At 43.6% G+C, this 19,143-nt stretch overlaps 1 protein-coding gene across 4 annotated transcripts in view; it reads right to left on the reverse strand.

Moving 5' to 3' along the window:
- Positions 1 to 19,143, reverse strand: part of LOC100118113 (probable pyruvate dehydrogenase E1 component subunit alpha, mitochondrial) — a 239,705-nt gene that overhangs the window by 92,527 nt on the left and 128,035 nt on the right. For all 4 annotated transcript variants that reach the window (XR_004345270.1, XM_031928166.2, XM_032601916.1 and 1 more), the window contains one exon: positions 6,230 to 6,478. Coding sequence is in view for 3 of the 4 variants with exons in the window: in XM_031928166.2 (XP_031784026.1) it covers positions 6,230 to 6,478 (249 nt within the window). In the remaining variant the exon portion in view is untranslated. The remainder of the gene's footprint in view (positions 1 to 6,229; positions 6,479 to 19,143) is intronic.

A 19,143-nucleotide genomic window follows, 5' to 3' on the forward strand; every position in this document is an offset into this window, starting at 1 on the left:
TATGTTGTTGCTGTTACACTATGTGTGCTGTGATATCACAGGTCACGATATCAGTTAGGCAATTAGCATTGTTCTTTTGATTGTCGTTCGTAACTAAACATTTGCTCTACACAGCATTGCCTCCTGTGATAAAATGCTATTCTTTTGATTGTCGTTCGTCAGAACAGTTTGCAAGGAAAAAGTTTTCCTCCGCCATGGTTGTCCCAACACGCTAGTCAGCGATAATGGTCGACAATTTGTCAGCAGAGAATTTGAAGAATTCCTGAAGGAAAACGGGGTAAATCACCGAAAAACCCCGCCGTATAGTCCGCAATGCAACCCAGTAGAACGGACCAACAGGGTGGTAAAAATAATGATCGCCCAATACGTAGGCAAACACCACACTGAAAAAAAACACAGCCATTTTAACTGAACTCACCCCAGTAATCCGTCATTGTACGAAGACTCGCCAAAATTACCGAGTTCAGCAGTTTTAAAGAATCAGATCGGTCGTTTTTGCTGGTGCCCCGCGTAAGCGACAATTTTACGAGTCCCGACTCGCCAAAACTACCAGTGGCACGCCGTTGTTCTTACTGAACAGTCGTTACGGTGGCAAAATTATAATTTGGGATGGAATATCAATGGTTTCAAAACATGCTTTTGAAGCAATTGATAAATGTTTTCGTGATAAATGTAAAAATGACTTTCCTTTTGCAGGGAAAGTTATTGTAACATCTGGTGACTTTAGACAAACCCGGCCTATAGTACGGCATAGAAACAAAACAAAAATCCTTGAAACATGTTTAAAAAGGCGTTTTTTATGGTCAAAATTTTCAAAACAATCATTAAGTGAGAATCTATAATTACAAAATCCAGATAATAAATTTAAAAATTGGTTACTTACCATAGGTGAAAACAGAAATATGACTTAATATGAATTACAAAATAATATAAGAGAAATAGCAATACAATTTATTCGTGAAAATGATTTAATGACAGAAATTTTTGAACATAAAAAAGATCCTAATGATTCGACATTAAAAAATAAAGTGATATTGGCACCATTGAATTCTAATGTACTAAAAATAAATGAAAGTATAGTTGAAAGAATAGATGGAGACCACTATATATTTTATAGTGATGATTGAATCCAAAGTGACGCAGATGACAAATTGACAAACACGATACCTACAGAATTTTTGAATTCTTAACAACTAATGGATTGCCACATAAATTAATATTAAAAAAGGTGCAATAATTGGTTGCTTAAGAAATTTAGACATTGACTGTGGTCTTTGTAATGGTACAAGATTGATAATTAAAGATATGAAACAATATGTTCTTACAGCAGAAATTATTACTGGAAAATATTCCGGTAAACAAGTATTATTGCCTCGTATCGATTTAGCTAAATCACTAGATGAAATACCATTTAGTATGGTTAGAAGGCAATTTCCAATAAGACTTAGCTTTGCTATGACAGTAAATAAATCTCAAGGCCAATCGTTTGACAAAGTTGGCTTATATTTATCCACTCCAGTATTTAGTCACGGTCAGTTATATGTTGCATTATTAAGAACAACATCAAAAGAGAAATTTAAAATTTTTAAATGATAAATCTGCATACAAAGATAATAAAAATATTATAAATAACGAATGTAAAAAACGAAAATTAAGCGACGAAATGAAAATTTACACAAAAAACATAGTCTATTCTAAAATATTCAGAAATTAATTATATTAATTATAAAACATTACTAAAAACTGCGTCATCTCCACTAATTGTACATTACTAAAATTTAAATTATTTTTTGATTGGTCGAATAATCGCCACTAATGATACATTACCAAAATTTAAATAATATATTGATTGGTTGAGGTATCTTTTCTAATAGCACATTATTGAAATCTAACGTATGTATTAGTAAATTGTTATCTCCATTAATAGTACATTAATAAAATATAAATTATATATTGCTTGGCTGAGTAATCGCTACTAATAATACATTATTAAAACATTAATTTATATTAATTGGCTGAGTCATCGCCATTAATTATACATAACTGAAATATAAATTTCATATTGATTGGCTGAGTTATCAGAAACTATATTCAAAATCCAAATGTTAGATATATTTAATAATAAATTGTATAAATATTAGATAAGTAATCGTTAAGTTTATTTTGTAGCAATATATTAACACTATCATAATTTATATAAATTAAATATGATGACACATTTCTAAATAATTTGTAATGCGGGCGTTATTATTTAAAATCTTACATTGTCACGTGTGTACACACGTCACGGGTTTATAATTACTATAAGAAGACGAGTAGAAGAGTTCAATGCGGTGGCGGTCGTGGCGCGACGACAGAACGTCTGCCTTGCAAGCCAGAGGATCCCGGTTTAAGCCCGGGGTCCGTCCCTTTTCGTTGCACTCTTCACTCGTAACAACATTTAATAATTAACGACAGTCTCCAACCTGTGAAATTCAGAGAGCAAATTTACAACTAATATTAATATAAATAATCATTTACAATAGTATCATTTCCAGGCTTCTTTACAAAAACAGGCATATCTGCACAAATGATTATTCGCAGCATCCCTTTCAACCGGACCAAATCTGCAGATTACGTCTTGTGAAATGCGTAAATTCATAGAGCATGCGTCATTTCACATTCACAAGCAAATATCTTCAAAAAATAAGATTGTATCTGCACGAATGATTATTCACAGCATCCCTTTCAACCGGATCAAATCTGCAGATTACGTCTTGTGATATGCGTGAATACATAGAGCAGTCGTCATATCTCATTCACAAACACATATCTTTAAAAAACCGGATCATAATTGCTCAGATGATTATTCGCAGCATCTCTTTCATCTGTACCAAATCTGCAGATTGCGTCTTGTGAAATGAAATGAATTTCACATTCATAAACAAATATCTTCGAAAAACAAGATCGTATCTGCACAGATGATTATTTGCAGCATACCTTTCATCTGGACCGAATCTCAAGATCACTACTAATGATATATGTAAAACATACATATGTATTTATGTGGCGCATATGATTTAAAAAATAATTTAGATTATAAATACAAATAAACATATTTGCCATATTTCTCTAAAAAGATTATCATTTACAGCATCCGACACATCTAAACCAATCTTATTGTGTTTTTGATATACAGGGTGGGCCATTTTAATCAAACCAGTCTAATAACTCCTAAATTAAGCCACGAACAGAAAAATTATTCAGATGAAAGTGGTCCAGGATCAAGGGGGACATCTTTTTGTGCAATTAGTTTTGACCTTGAACTCAAATTTCAAGGTCATTTGAAGGTCAATTTTTTTAAATGTAGGAACCCCTATTTTTGATAGCAGATTCGGAAAGAATAGGAAATTTTACGTCCGAAACGGTATTTAAAATTTTTTTCATGACCTTCACAAGGTCATTTCAAGGTCAAATGTTAAGAAATACTGTAATTGCTATTTAATCGCATTTTCTGATAGAATAATGTGTACATATACTTTATTTCTAATCAACTACCAAAAGAATCACATACATATAAATATTTATCATTATTTTATACCTATATGTGATTTATGTAAAATGTTTCATAACCCGGTCACTTTTTGTGAACTATTCTTTATTGAAAAAGTGTACTTAATTCTGATTTTTTTTGAGTAGGTTATGTATTTATGTTTGTACCATATATCTATCATAAAATAATTATCATCCCAGAATGGTTCACTAGTTCCCGTGAATTTTTACATAATTGCTCATTTTAGTGTTTTAATATAGTGCAGATATTTTTCAAAGTTTTTTTCATTTATCTTTAGAAAATTTGTTTACTAAATCGTTCAGATCAAACATATCTAAAATTTAATGTTCTATATGTAATAATGACAATGCATTCAATCGATCTTGGCTAGTAGTTGTGCGTAAATAATTTTTGATTCTTTTTAATGTGGAAAATGATCGTTCACCTGAACAATTTGATATTGCCGTAGATACACACATACGATAAGCTATATCGATATTTGGGTACATCGGGTGAAAATCATTTTTTCTTATCCATTTCAATAAATCTATTGATGTTTCTTTTTGTTTACTCACGCCACTGTTATATGAGTCCTTTAACATGCATTGAGCTTTGAAATTATGCAATTCTTTGGTAAAAGTAGACTCTAAATCATCTGGATATTTTTCTGATAAACCAGTTGCTCCTATAGTAATATTATTTATGCTCAAATCTTTCAATTTAATCAAGAATCCAAATTTCTCTGCAAAAGTTCTCTAAGCTGATCGATGTTTTTCTGATTCATTTAATAAGCTGTCCAGGATTATATAATAAACATTTATTCGCAAATGATTTTTAGCATTAAATGCACTTTCTTCTGTAGATGATTCGTCAAAATGTCTTGTTCTTGTTTTGTTTCGCTTAGTCCTTTCTTCGTATTCTTTTGTTTTAGAGAAATGTAAAGCTTGATTTTCGAATTTCGTGAAACTTTTTTCTTTTCTAATCCATCATATAAAATAACTACAGTGAAAATGTCAATACTTTCAGCTTGTAGCTGTTAACTAACAGCATTGATCCTGTTGAGTAAAAATTCCCAAAAGCATAACATGAATGCGGTTTCTAAACGTTTCAGCTTTAGGCGAATATCCTTAGCTTGGCATTTAACTAATGCCTTTTGCATTACATCATTTTCAATCTCTTCTAATGAGTTAATTACTGGATCAAACAAAACATAAACTTTCGCATGAATCATGATGAGCCGACCATCTCGTCGTGGATAAAGTTTTTATGGTCTTTCTTCTACTCGATTTTTGCAATTTATCCAAATGGTCTTCTTTATGTTAATCACATTAATCTTGCAATATTTGCCAACGTTGAGTCGATAAAGAATACAAATTATGTAACTCTTGGAAAATATTTAAAAAATGACAACTTTCTTCACATATTTCTGCTGCACAGATACCTATTAAATTCAGCGAATATGCTGAACAAGGTATATATTCCGTATATGGACAAATCTCTTTTATTTTGGCTTGCACTCCATTGTAAATGCCTGACATGTTGCTTGCGTTGTCGTATGACTGTCCACGGCAGTTTATAATATCGATTTTAGCATTTTTCAAAGTAGCAAAAACTCCATCTGCTATTTCTACTCCTTTGTGCCCAACATTCGGTAGCAATTTTAAAAATCTCTCCACTGGGAACCATCAGGCCTTACATAACGTACGATTAATGTTAGCTGATCAATGTGTGACAAATCTGGTGTAGAATCAGCAACAATTGGAAAATATTTTGAAATTCTTATTTCTTCATACATTTTTTTTTTGATACTTCATTTGCGATTAACTCAATGAACTTATCGCAAATTGTAGATGATAAATAAATTGTGTGTCCTTTACCTGGATTTCCGTAACGTGATATATGTTCAGCCAGAAAAGCGTCGTATTGAGCTAAAAGTGGTCCACTAGTCAGCTGATCGTATCTCACCTGCTGAAATTTAAGGCTTGATGCTTGACATATATAAAACTGATTTCACTACATTCATTAACGTATATTTATAAGCATACACAGAAATTTTGAAGGAGAAATTAGAGCAGAATTCTTGTACAAATGTAAAAAGTTATGAAGATGCACTGATAGAAATGCTTATCAACGGTAAACTGATGGTCAAAGTGACGTTTTTACCAGGTTCGTTGGCCAACTATAATCATCTGTTGGGTTATTTTCTACCAGGGTGGAGACCAAACTTATAGTTGCCAACATTTTACCTTGTAATAGGTGTATTTCAAATAAAGCATACAAGGATGTGAAAGTTATGACAATTTGATTCTACTAAAGTGATCGACATCAGAGATCGCGATGGCATAGTGGTAAAACGCTTGCTTCATAATCTTGAGGTTCCGGGTTCAAATCTCCACAAGACTGGACTTTTTTCATTATAATATTTATGTAAAAATAACTTCTATAAGCAAGTTACGAATTACCAGTATAAAGAAAGACATCTAATAAATATCAGAGAGCGATAGAGTACGTAGTATGATTATTTTTATGAGAATTCGCAATATATCATATGACTATCATCTGACTTTCATATGAGAATTTGGTCGAAATATCAGATGATTATCATACGAGGACTCATATGAGTACTCCTATGATCATTTTTAGCCGAGTTCGCTTTTAGCGATGTTTAAAAAATATACATTATTGATCAGTATTTACCCATATTCCTGGGACGTAATCTCCTCTGGTATAATATTCAGTACTAGCTGAAGCTCGATCTACACTTGTGCCCATACCATAACCATTATTTTCACATATAAATATGCATGGGACGTTCCACAATTTTGACATATTGTAAACTTCAAATATTTGACCTTGATTTGCAGCACCATCACCATATAAAGCAAGACATACACCACCTGTATTTTGATATTTATGGGCAAAAGCAATTCCAGCTCCAAGCGGCACCTGAAATGTATACATTTTTTAATTTTAATAATAAAATAAGGATTTTAATACTGACTAATCCTATCTCAGATCATGGACATTTTTTCTGTCCACCTTAGTTAGTAACTTTAAAATAAAGTTCATCTTCATTAGAAATATATATTGATATAAATAAATCTTTTAAATTAATCAAAAATAAATATGCTATTATAAATATCAAATTCGGCTGTCACTTCGTGGATTAGCCATTATTAAGGAGAAAATGTTTACCAGGGACTCTATACTTTACTTTAAGATTATCAATAAATAAGTCGATAAAAATTACATGAATGTAATAAATTAAAGCTCTAATTTTAATTTCATCATAGAATAATTAAATATTACTGAGGACCAAATTAAATGAACATTGCAACATATCCTTTTAAAAATTTCTATGACTATAGTTGAACGTTAGAAAGTTTATTTAACTCCGTATTCAAGTCGCGAGGCGTACCGGTAAACCATGAATTCACTTTTGAGAACCCTTGTTTTAGGCTCACACGGCTATCTCCGCGTGGTCTAAGGTATTCTCGCTCAGCGAAATAAGTTTGTTACACTTTCCAGCACTAATTTGCGAATTAACGCGGCACAAATTTCTTTGCGAATTGACACGGCACCAATTTTCTTTTAGTCACTGAAATTATTGGCTGAGTAACAATTATGTGCAATTTAATTTGCACGTGGTCGGAATGCGCACTTCCCTCTTGTTGGATATGAATCTTAGTGCCCCCATGCAACTCGACCGGCTACCTCCGATACCCCTCAGATGGCTCTCTCAGCCGCTCGTCCCTCCCCCATCCCTTCAGCTCTCAGACCCAAGCGGGCTCCCACGCCACCTCTCCAAGCCAGTACAATCCGAGCTTTCAACCGGAACAGACGCTACGCCCCGCAGCATACGTTATTATAATAAAGTGTCATTAACCGAACTCTCAGTCGTCATTACTTCACCCCAAACCCAACATTGTGGTCCTTCGAGCCGGATAAAACACGAGGAAAGACGAACTTCAAGCCTACGAGATGGAGAATCAATACGAGGTGAGCAACGAAGGAAGTAAGCAAACTAACAATTATAACTGTCAATGCTGTGCCCACGCGGGGTCGCCAAACTGCGCCCGCGTGGAGCCAACAGCAACGCAATCTCCGCGCCACGCGTGAGAGACCGACCTAGTTGGAGCGGGATACGACCGGTTACGGCGAAGCCATGGGACCGCTCCCACGCCACGCGCCGAAGGAGCGTCCCGCCGGCCGCTGGCGTCACCAAGGCGGCGGCCCCACGCCACGCGCGGGGGGACCGGTCCGCCGAGCTCGGCGCGGCCATGACGACGTCCCCACGCCACGCGTGGGAGACTGACTTACCGACCGCCGGTGCCGCCTTGATAGCGTCCCCACTCCACGCGCGGGAGACTGACTTACCGACCGACGGTAACGCCATGATAGCGTCCCCACGTGGCAGCGAGGCGGCGGGCCCACTACATCAGGGCTGCGGAACTTTGCGAAGCCACCTTGGCGCAGAAGCAACACACGGTCGGCCATTTTGACGCCACGAAACTTTGCGAAGCCACCTTGGCGCTGAAGCAACACACGGTCGGCCAACTGACGCCACGGAACGGCGCGCAGCCACATCGGCTGCGTCGCACACTCGGTCACAGGGCGTCGCACACGCGACCCGTCGGCTAACTCCAAACTTCAATAATTTCAGGCATTACGCCGCACGCTCAGCGGGCCCTCGGCAAAGTCACCAAGCGACTGGCGGAGGAGATCCTGGCGCGCCCCACGGCCGACTGGACGAGAGGCCAGGCCGACAGCAACCTTCGTATGCTCGAGGGCTACTGGGGCTCCTTCCTCGACGTGCTGACGCCCCCTCGCCTGCCAATGGACCAACTCACTGCTGCCGAACCCCCAGCCGAGCAGCGAAGATCGACGTGCCAAAGTTCAGCGGGCGGCGCGAAGATTGGGAGGAATTCAGGGACTTGTTCCGAGCCCTGGTTCACAATGACCCGGGCCTCGACGACGTTCAGCGCCTGTTCCACCTTAAAGCCGCCGTCCAAGGCGACGCTAAGGCCGCCCTGGATAGCCACCGTATCACCGGCTCTAGTTTTGCGCCAGCCTGGGCGGCACTGGAGTCCCGTTATGACCAACGTCGCGTCCTGATGCAGGACCAATCCAAAGCGATCCTGCGCATGCGGCCTCTCAAAGAGGAGTCGGCCGCGGGCATCCAGCGAATCGCCGACGAGCTGGAGAAGTACCGATCACAGCTCACTAAGCTCGGACGCACGAACTGGGATGACTGGTTCGTGACTCTCGCGAGCCTCAACATGGACCCCATCACGCGGCGCGATTGGGAGCTTGAGATCGGCGCGGCTGACCCGTCCTCCCCTGAGTTCTTCAAAGCAGCTATGCCACGACGAAGGTGCAGAACTGCCAGAAGCCGTCGACGCCGTCGAAAGAGAACTCTATGTGGACGACTTCCTCAGCGGAGCTGACGACGTCGAGTCCGCGTGCCGCCGCAGGGACCAGCTTATCAAGCTCCTAAATGCCGGCGGGATGACGCTGAAGAAATGCGTCTCCAACTCTCCAGAGCTGCTTGCAGGCATAGCTACGGAGGACCGACGCCGGCCAACCTGGCTCCAATACTCCACCGACGGCCCCGCCAACGAACGCGGAATGGCGTGGGACCCAACTCAGGACTGCTTCAGGTTTACTCCTCCACGCCCGGCTGGAAACGACCGCCTCACGAAAAGGACGATACTTGCGGAGCTGGCCCGCGTCTTCGACCCGGCCGGATGACTGGCGCCAGTCACGGTCGTCGCCAAGATGATCATCCAAGACCTCTGGCGCGTCAAACTCGATTGGGACGAAAACATGCCTCAACCCTGGGCCCGCCGCTGGCTCGAGTTTCAAGAGAGCATGAGTATGGTCGACAAGCTGATCATCCCCCGCTGGATCGGCGCAGACAAGCAGCGGCGAGTGGAGCTGCACGCCTTCGCCGACGCGCAATGGCAACCGCACTGTACTGCAGGACCACCGACCCCCGCAGCAAAACCACGTCGGTCAGCCTGCTGTGGGCGAAGAGCAAACTCTCACCGGTCTGAAGCCTGGTCCCCGCCGAGAAATCTCCCACCAGGATGACCATACCTCGCCTCGAGCTGAGAGCCGCCAAGCTGCTCCGCTACGTCGCCACGAGCCTGAACGTCCCACTGTCGAACTGCTACATGTGGGGAGACTCGCAAGTAGTCCTGCATTGGCTGAGATCGGACAGCCCGACGGAAAGCAGCTTCGTCGACGACTACATTGCCCACATCCAGGAGCTCGCACCAACGATCAGCTGGCGCTACGTCCCAACGGGCGAGAACCGCGCTGACATCGTTACCAGGGGCACCGACGTCCAAGGCCTCAGCCAGCTCAGCTTGTGGTGGGAAGGACCGGAATGGCTTCAACGTGCGGAGGCTAGCTGGCCCTTATCTGTGCCAAACTCAGCCAGCGACAGGACTACGGGCTCGAGATCAGGCAGCTTCAGCTCGGGCGGCCAATCAGCAAGGACAGCGCGCTGAGAACGCTCTCCCCGTTCCTCGACGAATCCGGACTGCTTCGCGTGGGAGGCCGACTCTGCAACTCGCTCCTGCCGGCAAACGAGATGCACCCAGTCATCTTGTGCGAGCGCAGCCCCCTCGCAAAACTGACCATCGACTGGGCCCACCGCCGCAGCCTACACGCCGGGTTTAGGACCACGTACTCCTACGCCATCCAGCGAGCCTGGATCGTCGGCGCCAGGTGCGATCACACATCAAGAAGTGCGTAGCCTGCACCATCACCAACGCCCGGCCGCAGACCCAAGCAATGGCCCCGCTGCCCGCAGCCCGGGTCACGCCGTCGGCCGCCTTTCTCCGCACGGGGATCGACTATGCCGGGCCGTTCCAGATACTGTGCACGAAAGGCCGGGGAATACGGTCCACCAAAGGATACGTTGCGCTGTTCGTCTGCATGATCACCAAAGCCGTGCACCTGGAACTCGTTGGCGACCTTACTACCCAGAGCTTTCTCGGCGCTGTCTACCGCTTCACAGGGCGCCGCGGCCAGCCACAGGAGATCTGGAGTGACAACGGCACGACATTCCGAGGCGCCAATGCGGAACTGAACCGCTTGCTTCGCGCTGCCGAGATGGACTGGGGACAAGTGGAGGGCAGCCTCGCACAGCAAGGCATCACATGGCGGTTCATCCCACCATCCGCGCCTCACTTTGGCGGAATCTGGGAAGCTGGCGTAAAGTCCGCCAAGACTCACCTCCGACGCGTTACCGGCCCACGCAAACTGACATTCCAGGAATTCTCAACGCTGCTTGTCCGCATCGAGAGCGCCCTCAACTGCCGGCCTCTAGTCCCCCTGTCCGGCGACCCCGACGACGTCGAAGATCTGACCCCCGGACACTTCCTGACCGGCAGGTCTCTCGCCTCAATGCCACAGCCCTCCGCAGCCGACGCGTCCCTCGACCATGCCACGCACTGGAACCTGACCAAGGGACTGTGGGACCACTTCTGGAACCGATGGAGCCGCGAGTACTTAAACACCTTATAGCAGCGCTCCAAATGGACCAGAAAGCAACCCAATCTCAGGGTCGACGACATGGTCATCATCATCGACCCTCCCCTCGCCAGGCCCAACGGAAGGTGGCCGCTCGGCAGAATCACATCGATCCACCCGGGACGAGACGGCCTCGTCCGAGTGGCTACCGTCCGCACTGCCAATGACCATTACACGCGGCCCGTGGCGAAGCTGATCCAGCTCCCCGTCCATCACGAAGACCAGCAGACACCCGACGCGGACCAAGAACCCGACAACCACTGATGTGATGCAGCCGAACCATCGTCGCAGCCACGCCCCCAATGCGGCCCCGTTGGCCACGATCTTCTCGCCCGACCTCTGTCCCCCTCGATGCTGACCACCTCACGGCGGGCAGCCAGCCCTCACGGCGGGCGGCAATTATTCCGTTCACGGAACGGGGCGGGCGGGATGTTGGATTTGAATCTTGGCGCCCCCATGCAACTCAACCGGCTACCTCCGACACCCCTCAGATGGCTCTCTCAGCCGCTCGTCCTTCCCCCATCCCTTAATCTCTCAGACCCAAGCGGCCTCCCACGCCACCTCCCCACGCCAGTACACTCCGAGCCTTCAACCGGAACAGACACTACGCTCCGCAGCCTACGTTATTATAATAAAGTGTCATTAACCGAACTCTCAGTCGTCATTACTTCACCACAAACCCAACACCTCTTGCATAAAATTCACTGTCTTTTCTGTGACCGGGCCCCACATTGAGCGCCACTGTAACATTGTGCTTAATTGTTAAGAAAAAGGAATTAACGTTAAATAATTTCACCTATAACACGACCAAATTTTATATACGGGCGCCAGGTCATATTTTCTGCACGAATGAGATACTCTCTCCTCGGAGGAGATTCGTCACGGAGAGACAGGAATATATAAGTAATGGAAATCAGCACTTAACACACTGAGCTTTGACTTTACTGTTTTCCGACTCTAGGCAACCCGACTTTACACTCCGGCTGAGAAAACTGCGAATACTCCCACATACAATACACATACCACGTTTCGTAGCCGAATTTCCCGACAACAAACCGGCGCTTCAACTCGTGTATTAAACACGGCACGAAATTGCTACCTGGAGATATGATGAATTTCTACTTCCTCACGTTCCGATGCAAGCTCGTGCTCTAAAAAACGACGCGAAGAAACTGCACGGAAAATTATCTGTATACCGGAGGGCTTGGTCTAGTGGCTCGATCGATGGTCAATACTCTAGTCTCTCGTTCTATCTACAATACTCTTCACGTCTCCTCTCCCGATCTCGTACTCAAGTGTCGTGTCGTCGCCGCTACTCGCGAAGCGAAGAATCACGAATACCTACGCGCATGCGCTTTCTCATACTCCAATCATCGTTACATAGTTTACTGGGTACATTACAACATTCTTTCGTTTACTTATTACAATCGAGGAGTAATCCGGCTTATTTTACAGTACATCTCTCTCTCTCTCTCTCTCTCTCTCTCTCTCTCTCTCTCTCTCTCTCTCAGTTGCGAGTTCCTACAAAGAGACCCTGTACATTAAGTCCATGCTCATGCTACAGTACAGTGCTTGGCAGAGGGCAACCTGAGGGAGAGAGAGAGAGAGAGAGAGAGAGAGAGAGAGAGAGAAAGAGAGAGGGAGAGAGATTAACTTGTTGACGGCCACTCCGTCGCATAGACGAGTACTGCAACAGAGACTCCACACGAGGTCAAAAAACCTGCTTAGCCCTTGGTGCACACTATAGTTTTTGTAACGCATGTATTGATTTCCGCGTTTTTTGTGCTTAGAAGCGGAACTAAGGTGACTTTTTTGTGCTCACTCCGCTCGCTAACCCCCTAATTTCATTTTATAATTTATAAATAACTGTAAAAATAATTAACAAGAATGCTTTATCTTTAATAAATCTATATCTCATCTTTAATTGAATATAAATTACACGCATAGAATTTACCATATTCTTTCATTTTATATTTGATCAATTTGAATCTAAATTTGAGGTTTAAACTCTCACTTTATTTTTATCTGTATTCTTAATGTCCGACTCTAACTTAGTTTCTGTCTTATTGATTTTATGTCTTACTAAATGGATATATCCCTATTGTTCATCTTTATCTTAATCAATATCTCTGTTATCATATCGACCTTGTATCTCTACGTTTATCCCCGACCATGCGTTCTGGTTGGATGCTTGTTGGCTCTTCTGCCTCTGGGATGTTGGTGGTGTCGGTGTTTGCTCGGTGGGCATGTTGGATGGAAGTGGCGGTGTTGGTGTCATTGAAAGCGGTTGGTGGCTTAAGTTGCCTTCCTCCAAGGTATAGACAGGTTTTAGCCTGTCGATGGAAACCGTCGTGTCTTTGCCGTGCACGTTGACAATAAATATTTTGTCGCTGCGGCTAAAAACTTGAAACGGTCTGTCGTATGGAATCTGAAGCGAGTTTTTTACAGCGTCATGACGTACGAAAACATGCTCCGATGTTGCCAGGTCCTGGAAAACAAAAGTTTTTGCTGTGCCATGTCGCGTGATGGCTGCTGGTCTTAGTTGTTGCAAGTATTCTCGCAGCTGCCTGATAAGAAACGCCGGATCTTCGTTCTGGAATTCGTCTGAGGTGAAAAACTCTTTAGGTAAACGCAGAAATTCACCGTAAACGAGTTCTGCCGAGGTTGCTATGAGGTCGTCCTTCCACGCGGCTCGTATGCCTAGGAGGACGGCAGACAGAACCTGCATCCACGTCTTGCTGGCATCGGATGGCGGCGAAGTCGTTCACCGTGCCGTTTACTTGCAGATGATAAGCGACCATTCGCAGGTGCCGGTTAATCGGCTAAGCAATTAAAAAAGGTATGACTCGAATTGCCGACCTTGATCGGTGATGACGAGCCGCGATATGCTAAAGCGGCAGATCCAGTCGGCGTAGAAAGCACGAGAGACTGTCTTCGCTTCCTGGTCCAGTATAGGAAAAGCTTCAGATGGTGGTAGAATGATGATGTCGATGTGCACGTGCTCGAATCTCGCAGATGGTGGCGAGAAATCTTCGATTGGTGACGTAACGTATCAGGACGCCTTTGACTGTTGGCACTGGATGCAGGCTTGCGCCCAGGTCCAACAGTCCGCCTTGATGGACGGCCACACGTAGCGTTGTGTTATGAGCTTGACAGTGGCTTTAACGCCTGGATGAGCGTGATTGTGGACTCCGTCGGATGCTGCTTTACGGAAAGTCTCCGTAATGAAGAGTCGCGCAGTGTTCGTCGACACATCACACAGGATTTTCGCGTCAGTCCCTGGAATCTGCACCAGCTTAAGTTGGAGGTCGTGATTTGTCGACTTGATGTTTTGGATCTCGGCGTCGACTCGTTTCATTGTCACATATATAGCTGATCGTAAAATAAAAATGTTAAACTAAATTTCTACAATGAAAGAAGAAGAAGAGAGCTTCAATTTGAGCCCCGGATGGTTTAAATTAACCGCTGGGATCAAAAGTTATAAGGATTTTAAAAATAGGAAAAATCGCTAATTTTTTTATAAAATCGAAAAATTGGTGATTTTTTGCCATTTTTAAGCCTAGACAACTTTTGAGCTAGGCAACCATTTTTAACCCGCCAACCCTGAAATTAATTTTTTTTTTTTTTTTAACTTCTATTAAATTCTATTAAAACACATTTATGGTTTGCGCCTTCCAGACACACTGGCAATTTTCTGGTTTTCGTTCATTTTCTCCGTGTTAAATTTTCATAAGAGAATATAATATGCCCGGAAAAAAGTTTGGCAAGCGATCGGCCATGCACGCAAGTATTTTCTCATTTCAGATGGCCCAAAGAATGAAAAAAGTTGGTCTGGTAGGTGTGCCCTCAATTTGAAATTCTCAACTTCCAACACCCGTAGATTTGCTCACATGTGTGTGTGTATATGATTATGTACATATGTTTATGTGCGTGTGCTTAAAAGCGAAAATCAGTACATGCGTTACAAAACATATGGTGTGCACCAAAGGCTAAGTGGGCTTTTTGGCCTCGTGTGGTTGCAGTACTCGTCTGCGGCTCATAAATATCTTCGCTTTCGGCTCGGGCTAATTCGCCTTGACTCGTACTGTAAACTCTACACTCGGCCTAAAAAAGCCCACTCTACGCCCTTGGTACACAATATGCTATTTTTGTTCACTTTTTTCATGCCGGTTAAAAAGGTTACTTTAGGGCCACTATTTAGGTCTAAAAAGCGCGAAATCGTGAATGTGTTACAAAAACATATTCATTTATTTTATTTTTGAAACTTCTCTGCAGGAGTACGCGGCTGCTAGTCGAGGTAGCGGTTTAGCTTTGGTTTAGCTCTAGGCTATAAAATTTTATAACGATCCCCGGCCTCTGCCCGCCTGGCTAGCGCTCCCCCGAATTTTATTTTTGTCCTCTTTATCTGAGAACCATTTCAGGCTTTCACGAATGGGTCCAGGATTTTCCAGAGGAGTCTTTAGGCTGCATTTCACCTTATGTATTCCGCAGGAACGATAGGCGTTTTAAATACACCCGATTTTATGTAAAAACATTTTTGATTCAATATAGAATCAAGTTTAATGGTACCTATAAGACTGAAAAATGCACGTTAGTGCGCTTACCGTCGCGGCCGTCTGTAGATACTTGCGCTTTTGTGTACGGGTATCTAATTAAACAGTTGACTCGCAAGTTCCTTTTGGTTCAATCAGCGACTGGCGCGTCGCTACCCACCGGCGCCGCTTGTGCACTGAGGCGAAATGTTCGCGCGAGCCAAATATTGAGCTGAGATTGCACCGCAATTTTTGTGCCACCGTCCAAAATTCGTCCCGTGTGACGACTTGTTGTTGTCTCATACGGCACTCGCGTGCCGTTGAAACAACAGTGACTTGTTCGATTTTCTTTTTTCTTTTCGAAAAGGAATCCATGTATAATTCAATGCGTGGCGACTTAGTCAAGCCCTTATTGTACAGTAAGGCTACCTTAGCTGCGCATTGTTTGTGTTTCGCCTGCCGATAAGCCGCATACCATAGCGGTACCACTACTTAGTAGTACTGCGACACTTGTTCGAGCAGGGCCTAGTCATTGAGTAGCTTCTTTTATTGTTTATTATTATTTTTGCTCGAAATATCGCGCCGTTTTGTTGTGGATGGAGATGCGCGACGAGCACGTTGCCAGCCGCGTACGTCTTCTCCGGTGCGTACTCCTTTGGGGGTGGGACGTGCAGCACGTCTCTTGAAACAAATGCGTCTTCTCGCTTCAGAAAACGCGCTGTTAGTAGGTGTAAGGAAGGATTTAGCCGACTTACCCGAGACCAGGACCCGGTTGTCGCAGTTTGAATTTAGTGGGTTTATGCAGCCCGCAATCTCACGAAGCTGAGCCGAAACGGGCGCTACCTCTGTCCCGAGGGGACAGCAGCGGCATACGAGTATCGGGGTAGCCGCCGAGAGGTCCTTATCTAATTTACGTACAATAAGGTGAGTACACGAAAGAGATTTTATTTGTATGGTCCTTGTAGCGCAAGCGTGCTTGGAATAATCGTTTCCATTGATTTATAGCGGATGCTCATATCATATATCGACGATTACCACGCTGGACTTATGTGGGGCTCGCCTCTGTTTAGACATAATGTATGGTTTTTGACACGGCAGACTGCGGCTACCATCCCTGTGCAGTGTCTACGCTGCAGTCTTGTAAGTACCGTTTGTTTCATATATGAGCATGTAATGGCCGTAGCACGGCGCCTTGATCTGCGAGCTAGTAGACGTCACACGCTTGCGCTCGATAATGCGAACTGTCGTGCGGGTTGCGTTGCGCACCTGTGCATCGATACCTAAGAAATGGCTTTATCGACCACAATAAAGCCATTTCTCTTTTGTTGCAGATTGGCTCACGCACCATCCAAAACTCGGCTCCGGGGCTCACAGATTGCTTCGATGCATACCCTTATGCGTACGCAGCGGTTGTTTTTTTTTTGCATGAGGTCTGGCGTGTTTACCATATGCGTTGCCCCGCCAATCTTGTAAGTAGCATTCTACCATGCTATATGACTTATGCGTGATAGCCGTCACTTCTGTACCCGATCTTGGGAACTGTACCAGCCAGGCCGATAACTAACTAATTTCTCAAACTGTTTTTAATTACAGCCCATTAACATAGTCGTATATCGGGTCGTCCAGCTGCCCTCTGGCACCGGAGCGTCTGCTCCTACGTAATGAAGAGGGCCATGGACCGGTGTATTTATACAAACTTGGGCTTGTTGATGTTGGACAGGTTGTCTAGCGCATACTCAGTTGCCGATTCTATGGCGTGTTCGGATCGTTTAGTATTACGCTTGTGCGATGCGAGGATTTCCAATGCGACTACATTATTTATCTCTGCCAGTTTGGGCATCGGCGTGGTTTGCCGACGCTGGGAATCGACAGACGCAAGAGGTAAGTCTGCCCGCAGGTGAGCAGTTGTCGGCGATTGTTGTCGAACTATTATAAAGTTGCAGGCTTTACTGCAAGAGAAGGTTGTCTTGAAAATCGCCAGGCACCGTAAGGATCTTTTATACCGCTGGGCCGTTGGAGCCAGTAGACGAGGCGATAGATCTGGCTCCGGTAGGCTTTTGTGGTACGAGGGTGAGAAAAATTGTCTGAGACGACAGAGGAAAGGCGGCGTGGCGACGATACAGATGCACGCTAGCCGACGTTTTGCTGATAACGGTTGTTGTTCGAGCGCTCTCCTCTGGCCATAACTGCGCGCCAGTTCAAGCTGCACAATTTGTTGCTGGTGCTCAATGAGGTCGCACAAAGGCTTCCCGACCCTGTATCGCACAAGTCCCCAGATCGCGAGATTTGCAGCAGCCAAAGCACTGAGAGATGGCCACAATATGTAGCCTAACAATGACGTATGACTGCTGAGTCGGCACCGGCTTTCAAGTTTTCCAGGTCTGGGCATTATCTGTTCTCGGCATGCAAAAACGGTTGAGTACATCCAGATATCAACCCTGTATAATCTCAGCCAGAATGTGTCGCGTATCTGTCATACGCAGACATCGCACGCTCTAAGATCCTCGATTATCTAACCCGCTGCTATCTTCACCTCATTGGCCAATTCGGGTCCATTGCAATTAACGTCACCAACAGTTCCCGTAAATTGGGAATGTTTTCCGCCGGGATCGGCATGTATGTTCGATTCAACACGCTAACCACAAAATACATGTGCTTTGGTCAGATATACGCGGCTATACTCGTCATATTAAACAAGCGTTGGATAGCGGGGATTGAAGAGGCCTTAAGGTAGTATTACCGGTAGGAGATTGACGTTTCAGAAATTGATGAAATTTTGAGTTTAGGTAGATTCTACTCTACTAATTAAGACTCAGTTGAAACTTGGTGAAGGTTTGGAGCCTGGAAAAAAAGTTATAAACATTTTAATTTCCATAAATCTGCACATTTCGCTTTAACTCGTAATTGTATCAAACTGACGGTTTAGAATTCATCGAAATTTTGCAGGGCATTAATTTAAGAAATAACAATTAGTTTAAGCCCATACAGGCAAAGATTTGGAGCCTGTGAAAGGAATAATAAAGAAATTAAAATAAATTTTTTTTGGTAAACAGCCGTTTACACAAGACGCGATATCGATGTGATAACGTCGCAAGAGGTTAGAATGCGCGCGCTTTGTAGAACGCCACGTACTTGTTTGACTGTAGGAGTAAGGTCAACAGGAATACTTTCGATGTTAAAATAACAATATAAAATGAATAAATCATTTATTTGCGTTAACAAGTAAATATTAAATTGATAATTTTCTTATAAAAACTTTTCTTACTAAATCTTGTACAAACAGATAAATAAAAACAGCTCAAATATTACGTTTTACTTATACTTACTAATCTTTGTACCTTGTTGTTATAAATATAGATTATTATAAATTAATTTACTGAAATTGCAGTTCTAAAAAATCAAACAATTTTGTAATACTTTTTTATTTTTTGTCAATTTGATAATTTTGTCTTCGCCTTTATCTAAGAGATCAGATAATTCTTTATATTTTATCTTTCTGTATTCATCAACTATCATTTCGTAGGTAATATTTGCAAG

This window comes from Nasonia vitripennis (genome assembly GCF_009193385.2).
Source record: "Nasonia vitripennis strain AsymCx chromosome 4 unlocalized genomic scaffold, Nvit_psr_1.1 chr4_random0004, whole genome shotgun sequence".
Lineage (NCBI taxonomy): Eukaryota > Metazoa > Arthropoda > Insecta > Hymenoptera > Pteromalidae > Nasonia > Nasonia vitripennis.